The sequence below is a fragment of the Andrographis paniculata genome, unplaced genomic scaffold (assembly GCF_009805555.1).
Source record: "Andrographis paniculata isolate CXL003 unplaced genomic scaffold, ASM980555v1 Contig55END, whole genome shotgun sequence".
Classification (NCBI taxonomy): Eukaryota; Viridiplantae; Streptophyta; class Magnoliopsida; order Lamiales; family Acanthaceae; genus Andrographis; species Andrographis paniculata.
The window spans coordinates 479,604-507,004 of NW_026137590.1; the positions used below are offsets into that span (position 1 = coordinate 479,604).

General features: G+C 33.5%; 4 protein-coding genes across 14 annotated transcripts in view; 2 read left to right on the forward strand and 2 right to left on the reverse strand.

The window, feature by feature from the left end:
- Positions 1-28: 28 nt before the first annotated feature.
- On the forward strand, positions 29-8,428 carry LOC127256295 (PP2A regulatory subunit TAP46). 4 transcript variants are annotated; one of them, XM_051282221.1, is made up of 10 exons: positions 29-266; positions 410-532; positions 1,030-1,116; positions 1,243-1,347; positions 1,513-1,674; positions 2,045-2,080; positions 2,158-2,229; positions 2,424-2,704; positions 3,260-3,543; positions 8,410-8,428. In XM_051282221.1, exons 1-9 carry the CDS (start codon positions 186-188, stop codon positions 3,513-3,515), a joined length of 1,203 nt encoding a protein of 400 aa, XP_051138178.1. In that variant the 5' UTR covers positions 29-185; the 3' UTR covers positions 3,516-3,543; positions 8,410-8,428. The 4 variants fall into 4 exon arrangements, with proteins under 4 accessions (XP_051138178.1, XP_051138177.1, XP_051138176.1 ...); XM_051282220.1 differs by lacking the exon at positions 8,410-8,428 and adding an exon at positions 6,921-7,027; XM_051282219.1 differs by lacking the exon at positions 8,410-8,428 and adding an exon at positions 5,556-5,678.
- On the reverse strand, positions 4,398-9,496 carry LOC127256294 (soluble starch synthase 1, chloroplastic/amyloplastic). 2 transcript variants are annotated; one of them, XM_051282217.1, is made up of 15 exons: positions 8,817-9,496; positions 7,671-8,002; positions 7,508-7,585; positions 7,304-7,428; positions 7,146-7,227; positions 6,892-7,065; positions 6,674-6,755; positions 6,518-6,609; positions 6,369-6,431; positions 6,209-6,298; positions 6,004-6,128; positions 5,527-5,635; positions 5,381-5,439; positions 5,134-5,173; positions 4,398-4,765 (listed from the first exon to the last, which is right to left on the reverse strand). In XM_051282217.1, exons 1-15 carry the CDS (start codon positions 9,121-9,123, stop codon positions 4,607-4,609), a joined length of 1,917 nt encoding a protein of 638 aa, XP_051138174.1. In that variant the 5' UTR covers positions 9,124-9,496; the 3' UTR covers positions 4,398-4,606. The 2 variants fall into 2 exon arrangements, with proteins under 2 accessions (XP_051138174.1, XP_051138173.1); XM_051282216.1 differs by having other exon boundaries at positions 7,671-8,035; positions 8,817-9,494.
- Positions 9,497-10,178: 682 nt separating this feature from the next.
- Positions 10,179-13,406, reverse strand: LOC127256344 (protein IQ-DOMAIN 21-like). Its single transcript, XM_051282317.1, has 5 exons — positions 13,249-13,406; positions 12,931-13,065; positions 11,877-12,161; positions 11,051-11,359; positions 10,179-10,952 (listed from the first exon to the last, which is right to left on the reverse strand). The coding sequence occupies exons 2-5, from the start codon at positions 13,027-13,029 to the stop codon at positions 10,359-10,361; spliced, it is 1,287 nt and encodes a 428-aa protein (XP_051138274.1). The 5' UTR covers positions 13,030-13,065; positions 13,249-13,406; the 3' UTR covers positions 10,179-10,358.
- A 5,462-nt stretch (positions 13,407-18,868) lies between these two features.
- LOC127256296 (structural maintenance of chromosomes flexible hinge domain-containing protein GMI1) overlaps positions 18,869-27,401 on the forward strand; it is a 32,630-nt gene continuing 24,097 nt past the window's right edge. For 3 of the 7 annotated variants that reach the window (XM_051282227.1, XM_051282229.1, XM_051282222.1), the window contains exons 1-20: positions 18,869-19,011; positions 19,663-20,092; positions 20,173-20,202; positions 20,275-20,361; positions 20,435-20,493; positions 21,111-21,191; positions 21,457-21,529; positions 22,055-22,110; positions 22,203-22,308; positions 22,394-22,462; positions 23,175-23,261; positions 24,177-24,221; positions 25,211-25,346; positions 25,418-25,479; positions 25,555-25,683; positions 25,891-25,981; positions 26,056-26,090; positions 26,439-26,514; positions 26,646-26,825; positions 26,973-27,137. In XM_051282227.1, coding sequence (XP_051138184.1) covers positions 19,700-20,092; positions 20,173-20,202; positions 20,275-20,361; positions 20,435-20,493; positions 21,111-21,191; positions 21,457-21,529; positions 22,055-22,110; positions 22,203-22,308; positions 22,394-22,462; positions 23,175-23,261; positions 24,177-24,221; positions 25,211-25,346; positions 25,418-25,479; positions 25,555-25,683; positions 25,891-25,981; positions 26,056-26,090; positions 26,439-26,514; positions 26,646-26,825; positions 26,973-27,137 — 1,960 coding nt within the window. In that variant the 5' untranslated portion in view covers positions 18,869-19,011; positions 19,663-19,699. Of the gene's footprint in view, positions 19,012-19,395; positions 19,479-19,647; positions 20,093-20,172; positions 20,203-20,274; positions 20,362-20,434; positions 20,494-21,110; positions 21,192-21,456; positions 21,530-22,054; positions 22,111-22,202; positions 22,309-22,393; positions 22,463-23,174; positions 23,262-24,176; positions 24,222-25,210; positions 25,347-25,417; positions 25,480-25,554; positions 25,684-25,890; positions 25,982-26,055; positions 26,091-26,438; positions 26,515-26,645; positions 26,826-26,972; positions 27,138-27,401 lie in introns of those variants that run through there. The other 4 variants (XM_051282224.1, XM_051282228.1, XM_051282226.1 and 1 more) reach the window with 4 other exon arrangements.

Genomic DNA, 27,401 nt, shown 5'->3' on the forward strand with positions numbered 1-27,401 from the left:
CTCTTGTAGATGCAGACCCGATGTTTTTATATTTATTTTTATTTTCTCTGGGGGTTTCGGCTTCGCTCGCTGTTGCAAGAGCGCCTTTCAGAGTTCGATCTCCAACACTCGCTGAATCTTCAGGTTTCGAGAAGCTGCGGTTGTATCGTGTTTGTTAGGTTTCTGACGGAATCTGGGAATTGGATATGGAGGGGGTACCTCTACCAGTTATTTTTGAGCAGGCGCGAAGAATTCATCAATCTGCCTGCGATTCTTCCGTGGATCAGGTTTTGTTTTCGGAATATAGGTTTCTTTGTTGTTGATTTATCATGTATCGTTTGTTATAAGTCGATTTGTGTGCGTGTGTGTGTGTTTTTTAATTATTATTTTCAGTTTCGATTTATTGAATGATTTGTTGTTGATTTTATAGGATACTCTCAGAAAAGGATGTGAGCTCCTGAGGAAATGCGAGGAAATGATTGGGAAGTTAGGATTATTTTCTTCTAATGAAACGAAGGAGGATATCAGCACTATTAATCTCAAATATCTACTCGTGAGTGCTTCTGTCGTTTCCAAGTATTTTGACGTATGAATTGGCGAAATAGTGCGAACTTTACCCTATCATTTGCATCCGAGTTTGGGGCATTAGCTTTGAATGATCTATGGCCTAATTCAATGTTTGAAATTCATTGAAAAATTATTTACTTAAATACCTTAAAAAATGCATGATAGAAAAAGAAACTCGTGTGTGTTGGTAATCATAATTTTCATAATCTAACGTCTTATTATTCTATCGGTAAACCATAGAAGTTAACATCGTAAATTTTAATTTCATTGTTTAGTTGCCAGATTCTAAATCATGCTTGTTTAAACATGATCACTCTAATGTTTGTTTAAATGAATTGTTGGGTAACTTATTTACTCCAAAATACAATATCTCTATACTTAATAAAAGATTGTGCTATGGGACTGAATTTCTTCACCAATAGAAAGATTCTTTTGCTCTTTTGCCTTCAATTTGATGTAAAATAACCATGGTGCTTAATACAGGTACCGTATTTTCTTGGTGAGCTAATGGAAAAAATAACAGGAGAGGAAAGGATCCAGATTATTAAAACTTCACAGGCCAAATTAAAGGTCTAATTTCTTTATAACCGTGCTTAAAGATACCATTCTTGTTAGTTTCTGGTTGTGGTTTCCCAATTATATATTTAACAATGGGATCGCAAGTACCATGAATCTCACCTCCCTACATCACACCAGGAATTTATCTCATTTTGTGAGGCAATGGAGCTTGTACCAGAAGAGGAACTGGAATCATCTGCAAGAGCTTCGGGTAACACATCTGCTGATCTGAGAGCTAGAAAGGTATGCTTGAACATTGATTAAAGTTTAATTTCTTACCCCTCTGACTTGGATCATATTGTTTGTTTGAGTTTGTTTTAATGCACCTTGTGTGATTGTTATTAACAAAATACTTTGTCAAAGCTGCAGCTACCATGTTGTGTACCTAATTGTATCAAATTATTTCAGATTGCTCGGTTTAAACGTCAGAAAGCTGCTGAGTCAAAGTTGCTTGAAATCAAGGAGCGAAAGGAACGTCGTGGGCGCTCAACAAAAGCATCTGCATTGTCTGCTCCTGTTGAGGCTGGCGAAGAGGATATGGATGATGATGACGGAGAAGAGGAAAGAGAGGTCAGCTTCTTATTAATTATCTCAAACAATTCCTTTGACCTTTTTCTATGAGATATATATAATGTTCTAGAGAACATTGTACTTACTGGGATTTAAATTCATCTCCATTTTGCACGTGGCAATTTCTGTTTATGATGCACCAAATATTACATTAATAACTAGACTGAATGCGACAAAACTTATGTCAAACTTTAATTGTGGTAAAAAGAGGAATATTCTCATCTGCGTGTGCCCATAACCAGATCAAGATTGCGGCGATATACTGGAAATCCGAATAACAATCCCCAAATATCTGTTTAAATTTGGCTTCATGTTCCCTTTGTCACCCTAAATTTGTTAAATAACAGTTTTCCTTCTTCTCACTCCTCAGGCTTGGTTTACTACCATATCCCTGGCACTATGCAAGGTAGGTCCGAAATTCAGGCACATGTTATAATCAACAATCTCTGCCAGCATGTCTCACTCCTTTTGCTTATTCCACAGGCACTTGATTTACTCGAAATGCTGAAGAAAGAGGAAGAGATGCTTTCTGCTGTTAAGGAAAGACAGTCGCAGGTATCTTATCTGCTTGAAATTTTAAATTCATTTTTCTCTGGATTATATCCGTTAATTATCCCTAGTGTTGTACCTTGCTATTGGGATGAGCATAAGTTTCCAGTACAATGGTCAAAACGCTATACCTTACGATGCAAATATTATAAAATATGATTGAAATGCATTAAGAAGCCATTGATGACAATTTTTTGCAGGAAGGGGAGAATGAATTTTCACATTCTACCCTGGACGAGCGCACGAAGAAAGCAGAAGCATGGCACCGTGATGCTGCAACAAGGGTTCGATACACAACTCCTGCTGCTCCAATAACGTGTGCTACTTTTGCACAAGATGTCTTGGAGGGTAGAGCAAACGTTTCACAGTATCACGAGCACAAGCACCAGCCTATGATATTTGGTCCCGCCAGCCTTGTGGGCAGAAACCCAACAAGCGAGAGGGAAAAAATAGCAGCAAAAGTTTTCCAGCCTCACCACAGGTAGGTATATATGTATATATTTGTGGATAGAGCAGCTAAACAAACTGGGTAACTCGCGAGTCAAGCTCGTCCCGGCTTGTTAACAAGTCGACTTTACTTGTTTATAGAGATAAACAAGCTGAGTTTAAGCTCAAAAATTATTATGTCTATAAACAAGCAAAGTTTGAGCTTAGCTCGATTGATTTTGGCAGTGATAGTATATTTATATTATTTTATATATTATATAACATTTAAATTAAAACTTGAAATTTGACTATTTCTTATAGTATATTGTGAATAAAAGTAAATATATTTAATTTATATATTGAAGAATTTGTATAAAATTTGAGTCAAACCCAAAGCTGAGCCCAACTAGTTAAATTTGAGCTACTATATTAGCTTGTATCCTAAACAAGCTGAGCCGATGGTTGTACCATGTTTGAGTTTGAGTCAAGCTAGAACAATAGGTACTTGACCTTGTTTAATTGTGAAACACCGCCTGATTGTAAATGTAGCATAAGAAAAGAATAATAGTGAGTGGAAATTGGTCTGAACTGATTCATTAATGATTGGTAGATTACCAACGATGAGCATAGAGGAAGCCGGCTTAAAGGAGATGGAGATGATGAACAAGTGGCAGGAGAAGAATGCAAAGCTAATTGAGGAAGCTAACTCAGCCTGGTACAAGGACAAGAAGCCGATGATGAGGCCAGGGGAGGATGACGAGGATGATGACGATGATGCTGCCCAGGACCGGGCAAGAGCTTGGGATGACTGGAAGGACGACAACCCCCGTGGGGCGGGGAACAAGAAGCTCACTCCTTGTGGTTAATGCAACTCTCTTTCTTATACTCTGGCAGGTATAATCACATTTTATGACTTGTTAGTTTTTTTTTTTTTTTTTATATCCTGTTTTATTGAGGGCATGTGGGCATTTTATTTACTAGTAGTTGTTGTTTTTGTTATTATCAGTATGTATAGCAGCAGCTGTTGTTGTTAATGATGATCTGACATAGGGCTGTTGTGTGTGTTTTGTGTACAATCGATGTCCTTTTCTCCGTATGGGAAATTAGATTAATGTTTTACTTTGGGCGTCATTAGGAATTGGCTGTAATGTTTTGAAAAAGAAAGTGATCATATTTAGTGAGAATTGTGGAAATTGAACAGTAAAGAAATCGAAAAGGAGTGAATTTTGGTTATGTTCACTTGAATTTGATTTTAATTTCTTATTATTGTTTATTAGGCACCATTACGGGGTTGTTTGTTTAGTGTTTTTTTGATATAAAGAAATGTGTTTTTAATATAAAAATAATAATAATTTTGTATTGAATAATTGTTTTTTTTTTTTAATGGAAAAAATATATATTGTATATTTTTTTTATAATATTAATTGACAATAGTGTAGAAAAATTATAGTTGGGTGAACATATCCTAAATTTATATATATGTATATTTTTACAAATTATTATATTTAAATTAATGTTCAAAATAAAATTGAAATATGAGATATTGTTATATTTCAGATAATTGTTCTCATGTGAAGCAAAATAATTACATATTTTTATTTGCAAGTGTGGAATCTAAAACAAAACACGCTATGTTTTTATTTTAATTTGGTCTATCACAATTATACCTTAAATGTGTGTGTATATATATATTTCAAAGGAAAGTAATAAGAAACAAAACAGAGAGTAGTAAAAAAAATGAGAAGACATCCAAAAAGAACATGCACTAACTTGTTTATTGGGAAAGAAGTTTATGAGCCGCAACTAATTGTGAGACTTCCAATTTTCTTATAACGTGTGAATGAATGGTATCGAATCGAATCCTTTCTAGTAGGCTAGCAAAATGATGATGCTTTGGTTATTGATGCTATGGTTATAAGAGTGTTATAACCAATCAAGCAACTAACCTGTGTTAGTTTTAGCCGGGATAGGGAGGGTCCTTAAACGCCCATTCGAACACTTGCTCGTATTGAGCTGCCGCATTGTCCCAAGTCGAGTCCCTCTCCATGCCCCGCCTCATCAGTCCTTCCCAAGAACTCTTGTAGGCATTGTATGTTGCGATAGCTATCCTCAGTGTCTGCACAACACAACACAACACACTAGTCAATATATCAAAATTAGACGAAACATCAAGCCTCTATTTATATACATACTTTTTAAAAAGGTCTTTGACACTATTTATAAATAGTAAGACTGTGTTCTTCCAAATCCAAGACACATTACCTTCATCCAAAAATATTACTCAACAAATACATATCATAAATCTAAATTTTTACCATTTCCAAAAAAATTTAATATTTCCGAAACTTTTTATCTGTATGTTGTCCTAAATCTAAAGAAATCATACATAAGTACATATTCATTTAATTGGTAAATGCTACTTGTTATCTGCTCCTCTACTACAATCGCTATAGGGAAGAAAACTATCTACGTTCTGTTACTTACCGCAAGTAAACATTCCTTAGATAGAGGCGAAAATGTCCACCTGCACAACCAAACCCCCATAGATCAGTGTGTAACACAATAAAATATCTACTATTTCTTTATTGTTCCTCTTTGTTTAAGAAAAAATACAAAAATTTTTAACAATATTCATCAATATAGTAATTTTTATTTAAAAAAAATAAAAAAACATCTCATCAAAATACCTTTTTATTCTTGTACTAAAACATCAAATAAAATACATACGTACCCTGTACCCTGCTCAGGGCCGCCTCCAGGTGGAAATGGATTGAAATTCTTGACAGTGTCCTGATTAAAGAAGCAAGAACAACAAACATTTATAGACTGACTAAATAAATGTATAGAAATCTTAGCCATCTTAGCATTGGATCTCACTCTAAGCCCTCCTGTCTTGTGAACGACAGGAACGGTACCATATCGCATTGCATACAGCTGATTCAATCCACACGGTTCGAATCTTGAAGGCATGACAAGAATGTCGCAGCTGCAATGCAAAACTGTATATTCAGAGCAGAACACAATACACGATAGGATTTTATGAGAGTTGGCAAAACTAGGCACGACTCAAAAATCCGATTCGAATCCGGTACGAAAAACTATGCTTGGCCCTACAAAAAATTGGTCTGAAAACAAATCGGCCTTGCCGGGACCAGTTTTATAATTTAAATACATTTGAAATGAATAATTTTATAAATATATTAACAAATAAATATATGTCAAAAATTGACATATAGTTTAATGGTTGAGCTTGACTGGGCTGGTCTGGCACGAAAAACCGGTTCGGCCGTTATTGCCAACTCTAGATTTTTATCATGGCAACAAGATAAATGGGAAGTTGAAATCTTGGATTACCCTGCTGTAATTCTGTGAGAGATGGGAATGTTGAACCCGACCCAACCTCGATACTTGTCTCTGTAAACAGACTCTAAATGTCTCATCCAGTCTTCGTATTGTTTCTCCCCCGATCCGAGCATGACCTGAAAATCGACACTTTTGAGTGAGAATCGAAGATTGAATGATCGAATGGCATTGAGTAAGAAATCATCTAATGTCTTACAACTTGGACTGTGTCTTGTAAGAGTTCAGGAATGGCTGAGAGGAGAATGTCGACACCTTTTTGGTAATCAAGCCTCCCTATAAATCCAATCTGCCGACATTTATAGTTAGTGTTGTTCGAGCAATTAAATTCATGAATGAGATATGTGATTGGCTCTCACTAGTGGACAGTCGGGAAGAATCGGGAGGCCTAGTTGCTGCTGAAGTTTAATCTTGCACTGAGCCTGCAGTAAATTGTGATGACACGAAATAGAGCTTGGCACAGAAATATTCAGAAGAAATGATCAGACAAGGTGATTGAGTAACTAACCTTTGGACCGAGGTTATCAATGGAGTACCGAACAGGAAGATATTTGTCCGTGCTCGGATTCCATTCAGCAGCATCGATTCCATTTGTGATTCCTACAAGAACACAATATCCATTGTGACAAAGCTACAATGGGTGCAAACAACATTGTGCAAGTACCTGTTAAAATCATCTGTCGAATAGTTAACAGCTCGTGTAAACCGCATCCACCCTCGGGAGTGGTTATTTCCCAGGAATAACCCTGCATGCAGAAGAAAGCATACAATTCGTAAAATTGATTAAAATCACAAAAGGATTGAACATGCTTGTGTGGCAGATCCTTGATCTTCGATGGCTATGTATGACGAGAAATGTTTATTGTTGTCTAGATAGAATACCGGGCTGACTGTCACTATCCTGTCTGCAGTGACAATTGCAGCTTTCAAAACGTTGACGGCTTCGCCAGGGTCAAGAGCATGCGTTCTTGCCCAAGGGGGGAACACCCATTCCAGCACCTTGTACCATCCATTGGGCAACCCTAAATTCTTATACGTGGATGCTGGCTCGACTCCCTTGGGACAAAATATGTGATCTCATAAGAGTCCATTCTAATATGTAAAGTCTGTAGTCCATAGGGGAAGAGTGAACTTACTTGATGGGCTAAGTTGTGTATCACAAAGATACTTCGAGCATTGAGGTACACTGAATGTGGGCGATACTTTGCTGATAGAAGTCTGAAATTAAATATGGAAGAGATAAATATCATCAACACTTGATAATTAAAGTATATATAACAGTCACGTTCCGTACACAGGAACTAGGCCTGCATGCCAGTCATTTGCAAGAAATAGGCAGTTTTCCCCATAAGTGAAACCTCCGAGTGGCAGTACTAACGGAGCCTCGCAAGCCGCATGGCAAAGCAAAGTGAAACGGAACTGTTAAAGGCCAACAGAGAGAATTGTCAAGATCACTTGTCACAGAAACCAAGCAATTAGTTTCCAACCAACTGTTTACCTGATTATCACCAAAAGTACCGTTACTATCACCATATGGAGTTCCTGCTCTGTGGTAGGAAGGGTGATCGACAAAGATCTAAAGCACAAAAAAAATGGTGGTTAGTAAACCAAATAAAAATAATAAGAAATATCATTCATTGATGAAAGGTGACTGAATTTACCCAATCAACACCGCCCCTGTATTCATGGAAATATCCGACCTCCTGCACACCGTCAAAGCAGTATATCTGGGCTCTTTGCTCCAATTCAACAGCGTTGTCGAATTTAGCCAATGAACTCTCATTTATATATCTTGGACTGACAACCATTACCCGGTGGCCCCGGGCAGCCAGTGCTATAGGTAAAGAGCCACAAACATCTCCCAAGCCTCCCGTCTTGGAATATGGAGCTGCTTCAGCAGTAACAAAAACAATGCTGTAGGTTGTGGCTGTTGGTTCTTCTTTACTTGATTCACTGTCATCAGATAGCTCGCCTCCTGAGGAGGCCACATTGCCTTGTGTTTCCAGAACATTTGCATCAGCAATCGCTGAAGTTAGACTAACCAGTCAGTTTGAATTGCCTCAACAAATCCATTGAAAAATTAAGTAAAACTAAGCATGAGCTCGACTAACATATATCATTATTCTGTCACATGTTTTTGCTCTCTCCTTGATCAAGATTCTGTTCCATAATTATGCATGTAAGTTTATAGAGATTCAATTGAATTCCCTTGTCTTTGATGATTGTTCCTTACATCCTACTAATCAGTTTTTTGTAAACGAACAAAACGCATTAAAACCAAAGCATAAAAAATTAGAGCATCTAGCTGCCAAAAGAAGGCACGCGTTCAGAACATCTAAATCAATGTGTATGTAATTATTGAATCCGAAGCGAAGCATTACTCATTGATGAAATCTGCAGAATTCTCATTCATCATGATATATATATCCATCTAAACATGGAAGAATGTAAAGAATCGCGTGTGGTAAAGAAACACAAATCCAGCTTCAAATGCATAAAGAACAGGGACGATTCGCAAGTTGCCTACAACTCAACATGTAAATCTCTGATAAACACAGAAAATGAACAGCTAAGTGATAGTGCGTGAGAATGTGAGAACAACGAAGAGATATCCACATTGAGGGGAACCATAAGTGACGCCAAAGATATCCACATTTCGACTCTTATCTTACACAATTACGAACAATCAGATGGACAGAATATATCAGGCAACACACACAAGAAAGTAAACTTACCAAAAACAACCAAACAATAAGCGATAAAGAGGATAAGCACGTCTACAAATGTTAAGAGCTCCAAATTCTCACCAGAATGTGGAATCAACTGGAATCCTACAACAGAACCAGTACTATCTCTCTCGGCACCCAGTAACCGCCCCTCATTTTGCTCCTTATCTTGAGCGCCGCCACTGTTCGTTCTGATAAAATCTTCTTCACTCCTATCCTCAGCGTAAGATCTCGCTCTAACGCAACAAGATTGAACAGTTCTGTTCCTCGACAATAAGGAAGAAGCGAATCCTACTTGCCTAACTCCACTGAACGAAATCAACGACACGTTCTGCGACAAATTGAAGCTGCGTACCACCCTTGATGGTACGAATTGCAGAGTCTCCATCAGCGGGACGGGAATCCCGACGAAGAAGCAAGGAATCGAAGGTCTAAAAATGGGAAGAAAGAGAAGAAACGGAAAAAGAAAGAGGAGAGAAGGGAGAAGGGAAAATCTAGAAAGTGCAATGAATGGAATCAGGGGAGTGGGAGAGCGCGAAAATATATGCAGGAGTCCGTCCGTGTTGATCAGACGCCGTCGTTTTAAAGCTTCGGTGAAAATGATGTTGACACGTGGCGGCGGTAGTTCCTGTGACAGTGACAGGGTGGCGATTGTGGCGTTTGTTTTTGACAGGTCCCGGGACTCAAACGCCAAATGGTGATTGTATAGGCCGTAACCGTTCCCGGGCCTGCGTGTCCGGGTTCTGGGACCTGTATTAGTTTTGTTAACTAATTTCTCTGATATTTTTAAATCTTTAGTTTTTTTTATTAGTTGAGATTGTTTGAATATATAAAATTTTTTAAAAATAATTAATAGAAATACTAAAAAAAATTTAATTTTAGAAAATTCTGAAGGTCGAAATCCTTTTAAAATAATAAAAAATTAATATTTTAATTTGATATTTTATGAAAAAAATACTATCATTTAAATTTATATTTATTTAATCGATTTTAAGAAAATATAAAATATTGTATATTTTTATTAAAAAAGGAAATATGAATATTTTTATGACAATAAAAAAATAAACATAAAATTAAATGATAAAATAAGTAATATTGTTTGGAAATTGTTATGAATATCAATGAATCATATTTTAAAAAATCCAAATGTTTAGATAGTAGACTAAGCTTAAATATAATCAAAATAAATTATTCAATAGTGAAAACATAAAAACTAAAAAATGCAATCAAATCAATTATACTTACGAGTAATATTAAAATATGAATATTCTTTTTAGTGGGGTGCTCCAAATATATATCTTGAAATAGGGCACAAATGATGGGCATTATCTATCTGGTAGGGCAGACTGAGCTGTCAGCCCATGTTGCTATTAGTACTATAAAACAAGAAATTGCACTTAGTACATTTGCAAAAGACGTCACTAAAATTACTTCATAGAAAACAAACAACAAATTCTCTCAACGATAATACACTAATAGTGACTTGTATTTATTTAATTTTTATATGCAATATATTTGAGCTATGTTTTCTTGACAAAGAAAGCTTCGTTACATTTGCTGAAGTTAAGAAATGAAACCAAACATCACACACCATATTAAATATATATCACACAAAGGTAAAAATCAGCCACAATTAACTTTAAAATTAGCCCAATCCTCACTCACTGATTCTGGGCTGTTCATCAACTTTGTTTGTCTAATGTGACTTTCCTTCGAAGATGAATTAGTTTTGGGTCGATAAATTGAAGAGCGACCATCAGAGCTCGACGATTCGTAACCCAACCCAATAGGGCTACTTCTCTTTGTGGAGGAGTTCCATTGCCGGGCTTGTGGGCTGGGCTGCCTAGTTGGGCCTTGGGCTCGGGGTTTTGTTTTGGCGGATTGGGATTGGGTCGGGGCCATGTAGCTCGGGATGTCTCTAGAGTCCAATAATTTTTGTTGTCGTGATGAAATTGGGCTCGAGATGATATAGTCTATGTTGCGATGGATCATACTTAAATTGTCCGAGCCCAATGGTATGTTGGGTAAGTCCATTTCGACTGTTATCTCTGATTCATTGTCGAAGGTGGTTGTCGTGGTGGCGGTGGTGGTTTCGGGCAGCATATTCGATTGGGACGCCATCCATCGTTCGAGCCGGTTCCAACCCCATTGTGGGCTGTACGCCCCGTAGCCACGGGGCCTAACATGTTCCCCGTTCAATTGTTGTTGATGACGATGCTGCATGTTATAAATACGAATAAATTTAAATTAGCCCACATTTTTGGCGTGTTAGGACAATAACATGAGAGGAAAATAATGTGTGATGAACTCAGAACCTGGTGAGCTAAGGCATAGGCAAGAGGCTGCTCCATTTTCATCTCAGGGCTGTGAACTTTTCTAGAAGGGCTCTTCGGAATCCGATTTGCGCTTTGGTCCCTCTTGCGCCGTTGTTCGTTCTTTTGAACTGCGGCATCAGTGTCTTCCACATGAGCCATTTGGAACCTACGGGTGCGCACACGTGCCTGCACGCGAACAAGCGCCTGCATGCACCTCATCGTCATATGCGCTTGTTTGCGCACGTTGTGGCCTCGCACTAGCGCCTGCAACCTCACCAAGCCCTTCAATGCACGTAAAGCTCGCCTCGCCTATAAAAATATATTATAATTGTATATATGTGAACTTACAATATATTATAATCGTCCCTATAATACATACTATCATTGAATTCAATAGTAAAAATGTGTCTAACAACCGTCAGTATCTGACTTCAACTAACACAACATATGCTGTGATTTCAACCGAGGCAAATTAGCGATCAAATATTATAATATGCAAATCAAACCCCCATATATAAAGGATATGGATCATCAGCTGATTTGATCATGTCAATATGGTGCTGATTTGACCAGATCAGCATATGTTATAGGATGACCAACATATATTTATACATATTTCAACGTATTTATAATATGTTATCTTATAACACATAACATATGCTAAGATATGTATATACATAAGTTGGTTACCCATAAGATATATATTAACATGATCAAATTAACACCATACTAACTTGGCCGAATCAGCACAAAATCTGCAGCTATATATATATATATATATGTACATGTAATAGCTAGATCATGGGAAAGTTATGCTTAAATTTACCAAATATCCTCTGTAGTAAGACTGTATGAGAGTTGCAGCCCTTTCTTCATTCGAATGGTGGCGATATCCGGCTAACATAACCACTTTAGCTGCAGCGTGAGCAGCTGCAACGGCTGCCTCGGCTGCAGCTGCAGTGGCCTCGGCAACAGCCATTGCTTGATTCTGATGAGCAGGGGAATCTCTGTTCTTGATGACGGCATTCTTCGGCGAACTTTCTGCAGGAAGAGTCTGGATGGACACGACTTCATCCGGCGCCACACATTGTCGTTTCTCCCAACTTTGCTTCTGTGATTGCACAAAATTATGCAGCCATAGCTGCTAATTAGTCACAGGACACTGATAATATGTAAACTAATCGGTTCGAAGATAATTTAGGCTTTTCGAAGATAGCTAATTAATGATCTGTGTGGGGAGCGATTGGGACAGAAGTTTAAGAAGCACATGGATGATGTACATGTGGTTCGATTCGATGCTGTGGCTGGGAAGAAAGCAATAAGGCTTTGCAAAGCATGTTGGAAGGGGACATTTTAGCATATGTAAATGTTCCAAATGCAGTTCGGCTTGTTTGAGCTCGTTAAGATCTCGTTCGTTAAGCTAAATCATATAAATATAAACATAAACTTTAACTTGTTATGTTCACAAACGAACTCTCGCGAATTTTAAACAATATTCATTAAAGATTAATAATTTTATATTTAATAAATAAATATATTTTTATAAATATAATATATTTAATTTTTAAAAAAAAATAAAAATAACAAATTCTCTTAACAAACACTAGCCAAACTCTTGTCCTGACAAGCTCGACTTGGTTCGGCTCGTCTACGGCTCTGTGGATCCGTTGATTGGCTTTCACGAAAGAGAAAAAACCAATCGATCAACATCCAGCAGTGATAAAATCTCATCAGTGTTCATAATTTGTCAATGATTACACCAAAAATGGCGTCGGAGCATCGCAAAGAACACTTGCCTTATCACATACGGCTACAAAGTTAAAAACACAGAATCGCAGTTCTCTGAAATTGAAGGATTCCAGATTAATGAATTAACTAACCTTCTTGTCAGGCTTCAATCCCTTACTCGGAGACTGCTTGAACACCTTCTTCACCGTAGAAAACCATCCGCCGCCTCCGCCTTCTTCCTTCTTCCCCATTTCCGGCGGTTAAACAATCACCACAATCACAATAACCTTTCGTACACAAAATCAAAAAGGATTCCAAATTCCAAGTTAAATCAAACATACACACGATCTTCTACATTTCAGTAATACCTTTTGATCCAAACAAATTAACATACAACCTCACGCAATACACACAGAGACAAATATTTATATATATATATATAAATATATTCAGTTGATCAGGTTACAAACCTTTGCATTCCTCAGAGCTTGACCGCCTCCATTTCCAGATTTGTAAAAAAGTAGCACTAAAAGGCACCAACATGTGAGGGGTTTTAAAGAGAATTAAAAGGATAGAAAGCAGTGTGTGAATCTACGTGTATAGATACAGATTCTGTATGTATATGCGTATATAGGGAAGATGAGTGGGGGAGAAGAGTAACTGCAGGCCCGCGGATTTGCCGTTGGTATTTAATCAGTCTCACGAGGAGTAGCTTCATATAGCCAATCGGAAACGGACACGTGTCGACATATATATATTTTTTAATTCAATATTAGTATTGGTTAATTAATTAGTTTGTTAGTTTGACACCTTATCTAATAATTATATGATATAAATAAAAATAAATGAAAAAGGTATAGCCTAATCTGGTCAAGTACTTTATTATGATGAATTTGCCTAATTATCATCATTACAGATTAGGCTCTGTTCATCTATTTACTTTTTAAATTTACCATATTATTGTGGTGTGTAATGTAGTCGTGACCGTAAAATATATTTAAAGTTGCTTGAGACTAAAAAATTAAATTTAACTACGAAGAAAGTATATATCATATCAAATTATAGTATTTTTATTATTATTATTATTATTTCAAAATTTTAATATTTCAAATACTCCTATCAAAATGAAACCTAAAACAAATTTGTTTGAGATTGTATTTGAATTTGATTTTTTATTAAAATTTTAATTTAAATAATATTTTTATATAAAAAAAATATTCCCTCATCAAAAATTAGTTCAGTTAAAGTTGACTTCATTATTAAAAAAAAATATATTTTATTGAAAAATAAAAAAATAATAATAATTAAAAGATATTTTTAAAATTTTAATAAGTAATTAAAAAGAATGAAGATAGTGAAAATGAATTAACAATAATAATTAAATATTGATTTTTATTTTATTTTCTAATGAGTAAATTTAACAAACATACTAAAAAGAAAAATAAGAATAAATTTAAGAGACAAATAAAATAATAAAAATTTGAAATATACAATAAAATATATATATATATAATTTTTTTAACAAAAAGATCTTTTGTAATCCGAAGATTTTGTTTGTTTTGTGTTTTAATTTTTTAAAAATATAATAATTATGTGAGTATAGAAAATTGTACAAATAATGAATATACTTAATATATTAGTATTTAAAAAAATGTGTTACTTTTGAAAAAAGGAATACACCCACAAAAAATTTATTTAATTTTAACAATATCATTCTCAATATATATTATATTATATTATTTTATATAATTATTTTTTTCTTATAAAATATAAAATATTATTTCTTTTATACTATTAAAAACAATATCTTAAACTAAAATAATAAACAAACACTCCAAATTAAAATAATACTTAAGTGTGAAATTTTTATCAACATTGTTAGGTAAATTTGTTCATTCTCTTCCAATGTCTATATAATTCACACACATAATTTTTTTTATAAGAATACGATATTTTCTTTTACAAAATATTATATTAAAATATTATTTAAATTCAAAATACAAATAAATTAAAAACACAACCTATATGTTACACAGTATAAATTCCATTTTAAGTTTGTCGAGCTGTGAAATATCATTATCACCATCATTATCATTTATCACCACCTAATATGCAGTTGAGGGATCATTTAAATAAACGTCAAACAATTAATTTTTAATTTAATTTAATAAACAACAAATAACTATTCGTGATCCATTGCACATGCCTATATATTTGAAGATGCATGGGTTACTTGACATATGCTTTTTTATTTTTTTTTACTTTTTTTTTTTTTTTGTTTCTCTTTTGAATTGTTTTTATTTTAAAACTATAAACAAAAAATTAATTGAAATAATTAGTTGGTAGTATTATATAAATATATATTAATATTGTGTTTCAAATTAAAAATATATATATTTTTTGTACCGTCTAAAAAATGAAAGTAGATATTAATTTAATCTTATATTTTTGTGTGGCTATTAAACTCAGCTGAAATTTATCAAAACACACTCCATAAAAATAACGAATACAAAAATTCTTTTCATGAGACTTGGCTGCGATAAAATTTTGATGAAGAGTAATGCTGTATGGTAGATCCTTATGATAATTGTTTGTAGAAGTGACCATAAATACTAAGGGTTTATTTGTTTTGTGAAATTATTTAAAGGGATTTTTTTTTAAGGGAGGTATAGGAAATTGTACAGATAGTATAAAAATAACGAAAATGTATAATTGTTGGAGCCTAAAATTTGGATGCTCCAAAATTATTAGTCAACTTGGTTGGTGTGAGTTCTAAAAATACTCCAAAGAGTTTGTCCGTCGTCGAATTAGGGACGGCTCCGGCAATGGAATCGCTACATAGCTGAGTCTAAATGGATGAATTTAAACTAAAATCTACTATAGATATAAATATATATTGGAATTTATAATAATAATGATAATAATAATAAAAGACAAGCTAAATTATGACATGATGGATAAAACTCCAAATATTTATGGATAAACTATTGAAATAAAATTATAAACTTTAAAGGATAAGAAGTGAGGTTTTCTTGTTGTGTGTGTTGTGTTTTAATTTGCCATATTTATTCTCACATAAAGGCAGTTATTCTTTCAAACTTCATAACTTCTCATTCACTTTTTCAAACTGTCAAACATGGACTTAATTGTGTCTTCCGTGTTTTTTAGAGTTAAGATTGAACCTTAACTGATCAACATGTAGCTTCACGGCTCCCTTATCGTTGGGTAGCTCCACAGATTGGGGCTCATTTGTGCGATTTTGTTTTCGAATTTTTTTTTTATGCTCAAATACTTTTAGACCTATGTCTAATAATATCCTCTTCGAAAAAGTTGGACGATTACTTCTAATAATATCTATGTCTTTTTGCTCCAAACTGCTTACTCGCATCAACTCTGGTCATTTTCGTAGGCAAAGATCATTCTCAGCTTTCACTTTTTTGATTTTATCTCCATAAAAAAACATCAATTTTTTATGGAGTGTTGATGACAGCATTCGTATGCATGAATCGAGTTTCGTCTCAAAATAGCTGAATAAAATGACCTACTATCGATCAACAAGATGATATTTCATTTGTTCCCGCTTGCACATGATCATACATTTCAATTTGTAAGAATTTTTCAACATGCAAATGAGTCAAATGCCGACCGTCCATTGGCCGAGGACTTCACGCTATTCTTTGGAATAGTTTAACTAAACGGGTTTGTTATTTTAACAAAAATCTACATATGTGTTCTTAAAAAAACATATTGATATTTTACATATTTTATACTAATAATTTATATTTTATTTTAAAAAATATTTATTCAAATCATATATATATATAAAAAACAGCTCAATGCATATTCACTTTTTACAATATTTTTTAAATGCTGCAATCTCAGAATTTCGAGATTTTTTTTTGTTTTTTAATTTGATTTTTTCTTTTACAGTTTTTTTACATGAGATACAGTTTGGAAGTTTATTTTTAAGTGGGTGAGTTTTTCAAGGAGTAGTTTTTATAAGTTTTTATAGTTAAGTTATATCTGAAATTTTATCTTTGTATTAGAAAAAAATTACCACAGGAGAAGAAGATCTTCAGGCAAGTTTTTACAGAATGTTATTCTTTTTCTAAAATTTAAATTATGGCTTCTTTCACTTCTTCCTAAAGTTCTTATATTTATTTTTATTAATTATAATTTTTGAATTTTTGTATATATTTTTACCTCTACTTTATTTTTAGAAAAGATTCTTAGAAGAAAATCCTTCAGGCAAGTTCTTACACGGTGTTGTTTTTTTCTAAAATTTAATTTATGGCAGAAATCGGAAACTTTTACTTCTTTCTCAAGTTCTTTTGTTTTCCTGTTATTTCATTATATTCATTTATATTAATTATATTTTTTTGAATTTTTGTATAATTTTTTAGCCCTATTTTTTTAATGGTAGACAAAATTTTATAATTTTTTAGCCCTGTTTTTTTAATAGAAGACAAAAAATTTCTACGGAGCAGAAGTCCGTCTTGAAGTAAGTTTTTAAAGTAAATTTTTTAATGAATTTGAATTTTTGAATAAATTTGTCATTGCTATTCATTTTTCTTGAAGTAAGTGAATAAATTTAAATTTTTTAATAAATTTTACATGATGTGTTCTTTTTTTTTTTAATTTATTTTTTACTTTTTTTTTCTCAAAATTCTTATATTTTCTTGTTTGATTAGACAAAATTTTTCTAATCTAAGTTTTTCAATAAATTTTACAAAGTGTTGTTCTTTTATTTATTTATTTAATTTTCACTTTTTTCTGAAGTTCTTATATTTTGCTATTATTTGATTCATATTTATTTTTATTAATTATATTTTTTTAAATTTTTGTATAATTTTTTAGCCATGTTTTTTATATGATAGAAGATAAATTTTTTATTAATTATATTTTTTTTTGAATTTTGTATAAAGTTGTTTTCTAAATGTGAATTTATTTATGGTTATTCTTTTTCATTTTATATTTAATTATGGTTATTTTTTATTTTGTATTTAGTTTTTTCACATAGTAATTTATTTTCAGGTGTTTAGCTATTTTATTATATATTTAAGTATAATTTAAATTTTTATTAGCAATTGATCATAAATTATATTAAATTATATGTTATTTTTATTATTTTTTAATCTTAGAGTTACAATATTGTAATTAAGTTATGGGAGATTGATTTTATTCTTTAAGTTGTAAAAAACAGAAATTGTTATATGTATATGAATAATAATTTTATATTCTAAACACATCCAAATATATGTATAACTTTTATATATATTTTAATTGATTTTGTTCATAATAAATTAAAATATTATTTTAACATTAAATTATTTCAATTATATTGCGTATTTTATTCTAAGTATATAATATAAATATTTGTGTTCGAACAATCGTAGCTGGGTGTCTGCGGACTGATGCTGCCGGTGGATGATGGTAGATGCCAAGTATATAATAAAATATAATTATAATTTTTTTCGTTAGATTGCACCGTGTATCTAGCTAGTTATTTTACAAAACAAAATTTTGTTTGTGGAATTTGGTTTTTTGGTTTAAATTTTTTAATAATAAAAAATAAATTTAAATAATTATTTGATATAAACAGAAATTACTATGATATTTTGAATATAAAATAAATTTGTAATACAATATAAAAAAATATATATTAAATATGACATTTTAAAAAAGAAAATAGTAAAACTTTATTATGTAAAACCCACAAAATAATACAATATAAACGTTTTCACTCAGTCGATATTGGGGGCTTTTCGCCCATTGTCCAATATTTCCCGCCGCGGGAGTCCGGCCAGACCTTAATATTTAAATCGGTTCAGCTTCCTTCCGCAAGAAGAATCCTTGAATTTTAAAATAAAATATAATAATTTTTTCAAATTAAAAAGTCTAATCGCTGTGTGATATCGTACGGTCGATATAGCACTTATTTCCCAATCGACGGCTCATATTATTCTGGAAAGGACCGGTTGTTCAGGTTCCTGTCACGCCGTACATTGACGGTCCCACCTATCATCTCAGGTCTTCTCTAGTCATCGCTAAAATCGCGTTATAAAAGCGTCTTTCTTCCTCTACCTCAAATATGCAGAGGGCGCTATTGAGGTTTGCATAAGCTGCATTAAATGTGTACGGATCAGCATCAGCATCGCTTACTCAGGCGCAAAGTTTAGCAACTGCAGTTTCAAAGTTCCCGTTCCATTTCCGCTGGAGATTTTGCAAGTGAGGTAACTTTTGCAATCACTCTCTGTGGTGGTGGAATGTATGGTTTATGTATACAACAAAGTTGAGATATCTGCTTATGTTATTCATGATCGTGTCTGCGTGCTTGTGTTTGTGTTTGTTCTCTTTTACTGCTGGCTTGAGTGGATGCAAACGTGCTTGTGTTTGTGTACATATGTGTGATGTAGCATCTGCGTTGTTTGTTTGCGTCTTTTTTCTTTAAAATAGATGCCGATGATTTTATTTGGTTTTATGCTCTGAAGTGAAGCTGTTTCCATGGATTGATCACCATTTTGTATCGTACGTGCGCTGTGTTAGCTTGCCTCAGTAAAAAATGTATTTTCCTCTGCTAATTTTTGCGATTGAGTCATTTTTTGATAATTGGAAAGTGGAAACTTGTGTGCGGGCGCGTGCGTGCTGACGCTCCAGCTATTTGAATGAGGATTTGGAAAGTTGCGGGAAATTAAACGAAGTGAGTTTGGCTGAGTGTTGTAAAGTGAATATTGTAAATTAAAATTATCAAGAGCTTCTCAGGCTTTCTGGTTTAGTTTCCTGGAATATTCTCATACAAGAGCTTCTGAGGCTTTCTAGTTCTTAGAACTATCAAGTCTCCAATTACTTCGCACTTTTAAGTTACAATGGGTATCTACTGACAGGTATCATCTTGTTAAAGTTTAAGTTACCCAGTGAGAGATGTACTCGAAGACTTCTCTGAATTCAATGAACAAGAGGCCTCGTGAAGAATCTGGATCACAGAGTCCAAGAAAGAGCCAACATGGGGCATTGAAGGTTCAAGATGTCGCACGTGGCGAGTTAAAGCATTTCATGTTCAGAATACTGATGCCAAATGGCAGTACACTTGATCTAAAAATTCATGATCAGCGCAACGAGATACCAATTGAGGAGTTCATAGGTGTCACCAAAAAACAATATTCTGTTGTAAAGCAAGGATCTTTAAAGCCAAACAGGAGAATCAATTGGGAGTACCCGGACCTTCATTTCACTGACGCAAACAAAAAGAAAATACAGACGAAACTCAACCTTCTTGATTATATTCGTAATTATTGGCACTTCCTCTGGCTCCATGTAAAGTTCTGTTGCGCATTGTCTGATTTCAGATTTTGACTTCTCGTGAGCTTATAATTAGCATATTTGTTTTGGTACAGGATGGGTCGCCTGAGCCAGATATATATGAGGTATGTTTGTTGATCTAAGAATCATCAAGGTACCCTGAATGAGTGCTTCCTGCTAATTTGTCTCACTGGCAGGGCATGTGGGATCTTACTCCAGATACAGATTTGCTGAAGGAGCTACCTGATGGCTATACATGTGAAACTGCCCTTGCTGACCTCATAGTGAGCTTTTGATACGGCCTGTCTTCTCTGTTTGATACTGTTAATTGGCTTCTAATTACTCTCTTATTATCAGGATAACTCCTTACAGGCTTTATGGTCGAACAACTGCAAGTCTGACACGAGACTCATAAGGTATGGCACTGCAATCGTAGGATTTTGAAATCTCTATTTTATCTGGCATTTATAATTTAACTGTCAATGAGATGATGCCAGTGAAATGTGCACCTTTTTGTGAGGATTTTTATTTGGAAAGGTTGGTGAGCATTTACTTTTAAGGATTATGCTAAAAAATCTTGCCATGGAACTCACACCGCATGCATCACACATCATTGTGATCTGTGAAAATTGAAAAAGCTCAATTGAGAAACACTTGTGGCTGAATGCCATTTTATTTATTTATTATTTTTATTTTTCACTTTCCTATTAACTCTTGCAATTCTCGAATTGAAGCTGTTAAAAGGTTTCATGTGCCTTCTAAGCACATAACATTATGCTTTTCTGAGGCATAGGATACTTGTAAACTTTACGAAACATTGTATTTTGTCTTAGGGAGTAATGGTATGATAGCATGCTTTCAACCATTTAGTTGCTGAGCTAAATGTATTCATGTAATAATATCCTTTCTCCTATAACCTGCAAAGAATTCTTAGAGTTGTGAGCATACAGATTTTGTTCATGTTCATTTTCTTCCCAACTTGCTTGTTTTCTTTACATCTAATGCTGATATAAAGCTTTTGTCTTATATACAGTGTGGAATTGCGTTGGAATAAAATTATAATTTTTGACTCGGGACCTGGAATGGATGGCAAGGATGGGAACCTAGTGAAGTGGTTGATACTCTTTATACAATTTTCTAAACAGCTTCAACACGTCCTTTACATTCTTAATTTTCTTGCAAAGAACATTGTTATCCGTGGAAATTTTGTCAAATATTGATTATTGAATGATTAAAAAGGACCTACTTATGGTAACAATTAAGGACATTCAGAATTTATCATTTTCATGTATTGGTAAATCTGAAGTATTTTCTAGGGATTCTTCTTCAAACCTTTCACATCTTACTTGGTTTTTCTTCTCTTATGTCATTTTATACAGGGGAAAAGTGGGAGCATCTTTGCATAGATCAGCTAGAGTTAAAGCAATTGGTGGAAATCCTCCATATTTAGTGGTAATTGTGCACAATCGAGCATTCTATTGTTTTTGTCTTGTGTTGATATGGTTACATTCTGTGTTTTGAATTTTTAGTTTACATAAAAGTTAAAGATTTTAGTGCCAATCTCCCGGGTGCTGTCCGTGAATTATATTAATTGCCCTAAGATTTTTTAAAGTTGTGCTTTTATCTATATTGTTTACTTAAGCTTGAAAATATAATGCTCGAATGACTATAATCTCATGAAAGTTATTCATATTTCTTTGCAAGGGAAGTCCTTTATGGTTTCAAAATGATTAAGAAACATGCACTTCTTCATCCAACCTTTCCCAACCCACTGTTTCTCTATGAAAACATTGGATTATGCTAAATAGTTTGACTTACTCATTTTACATACTGATATATGTTATAAAACCTGAGCAAGCTAACTTGAAATTTCTGTTAAATTGTTCCATGATATAAGTTGTGGCAGCCTGTCCTATTTATTGAAAGACCATCTTTGTGGATGCCTCTTGTTAATCATAATTTTCTTTGGCATCACAGCCTTTTTTTGGCATGTTTGGATATGGTGGCCCTTTCGCAGCCATGTGTTTAGGAAGGTATAAATGACATAAAATTGTCTTTATTATTTGTAGTGAACAAATACATAACTTTATTAATGGCACAATTTATTCTCCCTGTAATGTTGCAGGCGAGCTGTTGTTTCGTCAAAGACAAAAAATTGTGGAAAAGTATACTCATTACACCTCGAAAGAGAAGCATTAATTGATTCTTCAAGCTTGGAGAATGAGTGGAGGGTGATTGTTTGATTGCACTTATTGTTCATTGGTCACTTTTTCTTTGTTATCTCATGGCTTGAAAAACTTCTGCTGACTTCTGAAGGCAAAAGGGGGAAGGAGAGACCCTTCCAAAGATGAAATGCAGAAGGTACCCCATGGAAGTTTCACAAAGGTAGTTCATTGTAATTCTTTCTAAGTAATTTTTAAATATTTAGTTCATTTGTCTATTCTAGTCTCCTTTTAATAGAAACTATTATCTTCACCTTCTTTTGGTATGAATCATTAAGTTTAGAACCATAGTTATTGTCGTTGACCCTATTTTTCATTCTTACATGTGTTATTAGTGTTATTACTGAAATTTCACTCATGCCTTGACTTTCTCATGCACTTCCTTATTCAATTAAAAACGTTACTCAGTTGATTTAGGTGTTAACTCATGATGATTACATCCATAGTCTTTATGAGAAGAGGTTAGTTATATGCCTTCTGAGCATCCGTCAACAAAAAGATCACTCTAAGATGATCATTTCATGGCTATAAAGAAGGAATTAAATCATATGGTGCTATTAATCAAATAGGTTCTGTAACATTATTATGAATGTTGTACTATACCTATTGATTATACTGGTTCTAGGAAGTCACATAGATACAAATTAGTGAACTTAAAAGAAAAAACACAAAGAATTTGTTTGTTGACAAAAGTGGATTTGGAATCGCCTTTTTTTGTTACCTTTTTTATTTATTTCTAAATCTATTATTATTCACTACAACATGAAGTTACTACTTTCCTTTTTTTGTTAACTTTCATGAAGTTACAACATATGAAATTCTTAACATTATGATGCTCTGTTTTGGAAATTCATTGATGTTGTACTTGCGTCTAGGTTGAAATTTTTGAGCCTAAAATGAAGATCGACAACATAAAACATTTCCAATGCAAGTTGAAGGACATCTACTTTCCCTATATACAGGTTTTTTGCCCGTTATAATGTTCTTGCTCTTATTGTTTGGCTTCACCAGGTAGTTTTTTAGTTTGATGCACTTTTCATTTTGGATTGCTGAATGCAATTCATCTAGGAGAGCTTTCTGGTTGTGCTTGGTAGGTTTCCCCATATATTAACGTTATTCCTCTATCCTAAACTATTTTTTTTCCCTAAAAAAGCATTGCATTATACACCTAGGTTGTATTCCTTTGGTGTTTATTGTTTGTTAAGATTTTTATTAATAGTAATTGAGACTTGTGAAAGTTATTAAAATATTTGTCTTGTTGTTTGATGTTTTGTGAAAGAAAATATAAGTAATTATTGGGAATCGGGTAAAGTGTAAAAGAACAAACCCCTTTTTTTATTAAAAAAATTGTATCTAGATTAAATTTTCTATTCAAAATATTATATTGAACACCTATATATATCACATTAAAAGCCTATTCCAAACCAATTTTTAACTATTTCAAACCACCAAAACGCAACCCAACATCCCTTCAAAAACTCAAGTATTTTATTTGCACTAACCTTAACCCTACACCTATTCAAAGATTTTTGAGTGGAGACTTTTCATGAAGAATAATGATGCTTGCTTAATTAGGACAAAACTGTGGAAATGCAACTTGAAAGGCCTTCCCTCACGAAAATTGATGAAATTTATTTTCTCTTTTTAATCCTACAAATTGGCAAGAAATATTGTATTGTTGTCCTTCTTTTTTCCTTACAAGACTTGATCAATGAAAACATAGCTTTCTTTGATTTTTGTTTATTTTTCTAAATATTCTCTTTGCAATACTTGTATCCTCATGTTCGATATTATGCATTGTTCTTTGAAGTTCCTTCCAATAACTGAGTTGCACAATGAAAGTTATTGTGTTGATTTCTATTTGTTTGAACGAACAGTGTGATGAGATGTCGGGAAAAACAAGCAGGCCTGTCAAATTTCAGGTGATATACATCCATATTCATTTATGGATTTTAAGATACTTTTCTCATTGTTTCACATGTGTACCTAAATTTGCATGTAGGTGTATTTGTCTGTATAGTCTCTTTCATTGTGATTATGTTGTATATTTTTATTTAGTTTTGAATTTTTCTTTCATGGTGAGATGAACTTGTTCCTTATGCACCTAGTCAGACCATACCTACATGTTTCACTGCCAGACTTTTTGAAGAAAAAAAGAACCACGAAAAATGTCTTTCCACTTTAAAAGCAAACTTGAGAACCCAACGTTAATGTTTCTTGTCAACCAGGATTTAGGTTCTGTTTGGTTGTCAGCTGGGTTAGTGATTGGCACTATGCTCTTATCATTTTCATCATAAATACTATTAAAAATGATTTCAAGGTCAGACCCACTTATGATTACTATTTCCATCTGTTTTTGAAATAAAAAATATTTATATAGATTTTAAACTTTCATTCTTTTTTTTTTTAATTTAAATCAATTTATGCTAAATATGTATAGATATATATATTTTTATTTATTTTTTTTACATATGATTTTATTCTCTCCAAAAATAATATCTATAATCAATATATTTATTGAAGTATAATTTTTTATGCATTTCAATATAAATTTTAGAGTTATTTCAAAAAATATATATCATATCATAATTCAACTGTCAACCAAACAACATCATTTAACCAAACTTCTAATCACGAACCGAACCGATAACCAAATTACTTTCGTGGACAATCATCATTTTATTTTTCACATTGCTTAATCGACAAAGAATGTTTGATAAGAAGAAAATGTGAAGGCTTGGCTGGGAGAAGTTCCATATAATCTTTTCTTTTCGAGGTGTATTTTTCTTGGATTAAAATACTGCTTGCAATATTGCTTACTTTTAATAATTATTATTATTAGACTTAGTTGTAAATCTCTTTACTCTTTACATTGACTCTGGTTGTGGTTGCTCATTGGGATGCCCTTCAGGTCAATGGAAAAGATTTGGCAGGAATAAATGGAGGAGAAGTAGCTGTGACAAACTTGCATTCATGCAATGGTCCTGAATTTGTTATTCAACTTCACTTTAGCACCAGTGAGGATACTTCTTCAAGACCCAGTCAAAGTGAGCATATGCTAGTTATTTTGGTGTAAATGCACAGCTGACAATATGCTTCCATTTTCTCAAATCTCCAGGAGAAACAGTGTTTTCTGAGGCCAATGCAAGGCTGAAGTTTGTTTACTTTCCCATAATTGAGGTATCCTCATGAATATTCATATTAGTCTGTAATTCAAATGGTATTTTTAGACTATCTACTTTTGATTGATTTCAGGGGGAAGAGAACATACAGCGGATAATAAATATCCTTGATTCTGAAGATTATGGTATTGGAGAGAGCTATGAAAAATTTTGTCGGGTGTCTATTAGGCGGTTAGGACGTCTGCTGCCTGATGCACGATGGGTCGGTAAAACAAGTCTTTCTGTGTGTGTGTGTGTTTTATTTATTTTGTATTTATGTATTTATTTCTTATATAGTTGGGTTATGGTATTTACAAGGATCCCCCAACTTTGTAGTGTACAACTCTTGATGAGTTTTGTCACTAAAGTTTATTAGGTTGCTTGTCTTAACATCACTCTGTTGCTGGACTTCATTTTTTTTTCTGCACAGTCTCCTCTTCCAATTATGGAGCCAAAAACGCAAAAGGGTGAAAGGGCCAAACTTGTGAAAAGATGTTGCTCCAGAGTTAAATGCTTTATTGGTAAGTATCTGCAACACAAGTGGCTTCTATCACCTAGTTACCATTCTGACTTCATGTCATGGTTGTGAATTCAGACACTGATGCTGGTTTCAATCCAACAGCACAAAAGGTATGATGTCAGTTACATCTTAAGACTCTTTTGAGCATTCAAAACGCTGTAAAAAACCCATGGGTTCTTAACACGTCTTCATTGTTTTCAGTCATATAAATGCAAATACTCTTATTTCAGTATTGATTGTAATTGGATTTTTTATGTCTATTGAAATGTGCCTTAACTTTCTGCATTCCTTGTATGATTACCTATTATATTTATTTCTAATGCAGGTACTTTCCAAGTAAATGCTGGCTCTTTTGTTATTGGTGTTGTTCTTTTTTGAAAACTTACACTATAATAATAATTATTATTATTAGTATTTATTACTTCCTTCCACTCAGTAAGAAAAGTAGTGTTTTCCAGACAGATTTAGCACAACATCACCTCTACACTAAGGCATTAAAGAATTTTGGCAACCCAGCATTTGAAGTTGGAAAAGGTAAATTATTATAGATATGCAGCAAAATTAAGATTGTTTTTTTTTTTTTTTTTTTTTTTTTCCTGTTATCCAATGTGCATTTTATGGATGATTCAATGCATATTGAGCTTGAGTATTATATTGCCTTGTAGAGATGCAAATTAAAATCTTAAAGGATGGCAAACAAGTGACAGTTCCTCAATTGGAGAAGCTGTACCATGATTGGATTATAAAAATGCATGCAAATTATGATGAAGAAACTGATTCTGGACTAGATCAACCAACTATTGTCAATTGTTCTCCTGATATTAAAAAGTACTTAGTTGAAGATGGTAAGTACAAGTCCAACTGAGAGCAACGATGTTGCCTCACTTTTCTCTTTATTCTCTTTAAATTTAGATTATTGTGATGAGCTTTTTTTTTGAATCATCGCTTATGGTTCTTCATTTGTCCAATTTGTTTTGATTATTTCTGTTTAGTTCCTGTTTTGCGGGTTCATAAAAAGATCCAAAGGAAAGGAATGTGCTGGGCTGCTGGGCAGAGGCTAAAAGTTTTGAAGGGAGCCTGTAGTGGGTTCCATAGAAACAATGTGTATGCTACACTGGAATGCATAGTTCTTGCGGGGCTTGCAGCTGATGCTTGTGGTGAGTGTGAACATGTGATTTTACCTTGAAATCAACCATGTCATTTGAACTTTGAACATGTGCATGATAGGGTGCGCTGTGATTGACGAGCTGCTAATCTTCCAAGACTAGATTAAGTTGATTGGATAAGATGTTATACTTTTCGCTCTAGTTCTTTGAAGATGGTTATGAATGTTTATTGTGACACCGAACTATGATCCCTTTTTATTATGGATGTTATCTTCAACTCTGACTGAAATTCTTTCATTTCTTCATGATCTAATT

What these genes read in the sequence shown, in the direction of transcription:
- LOC127256295 (XM_051282221.1), top strand. Translation starts at nt 186, where the DNA reads ATGGAGGGGGTACCTCTACCAGTTATTTTTGAGCAGGCGCGAAGAATT. An exon ending in TTAATCTCAAATATCTACTC is followed by an intron (nt 533 to 1,029) that starts GTGAGTGCTTCT and finishes TGCTTAATACAG; the next exon opens with GTACCGTATTTTCTTGGTGA. An exon ending in ACGGAGAAGAGGAAAGAGAG is followed by an intron (nt 1,675 to 2,044) that starts GTCAGCTTCTTA and finishes CTCACTCCTCAG; the next exon opens with GCTTGGTTTACTACCATATC.
- LOC127256294 (XM_051282216.1), bottom strand. Translation starts at nt 9,123, where the DNA reads ATGGAGACTCTGCAATTCGTACCATCAAGGGTGGTACGCAGCTTCAAT. An exon ending in TACAAGACACAGTCCAAGTT is followed by an intron (nt 6,129 to 6,208) that starts GTAAGACATTAG and finishes GTCGATTTTCAG; the next exon opens with GTCATGCTCGGATCGGGGGA. An exon ending in CTAAGGAATGTTTACTTGCG is followed by an intron (nt 4,766 to 5,133) that starts GTAAGTAACAGA and finishes TGTGTTGTGCAG; the next exon opens with ACACTGAGGATAGCTATCGC.
- LOC127256344 (XM_051282317.1), bottom strand. Translation starts at nt 13,029, where the DNA reads ATGGGGAAGAAGGAAGAAGGCGGAGGCGGCGGATGGTTTTCTACGGTG. An exon ending in GATTGAAGCCTGACAAGAAG is followed by an intron (nt 12,162 to 12,930) that starts GTTAGTTAATTC and finishes GTGCAATCACAG; the next exon opens with AAGCAAAGTTGGGAGAAACG. An exon ending in CCTATGCCTTAGCTCACCAG is followed by an intron (nt 10,953 to 11,050) that starts GTTCTGAGTTCA and finishes TATAACATGCAG; the next exon opens with CATCGTCATCAACAACAATT.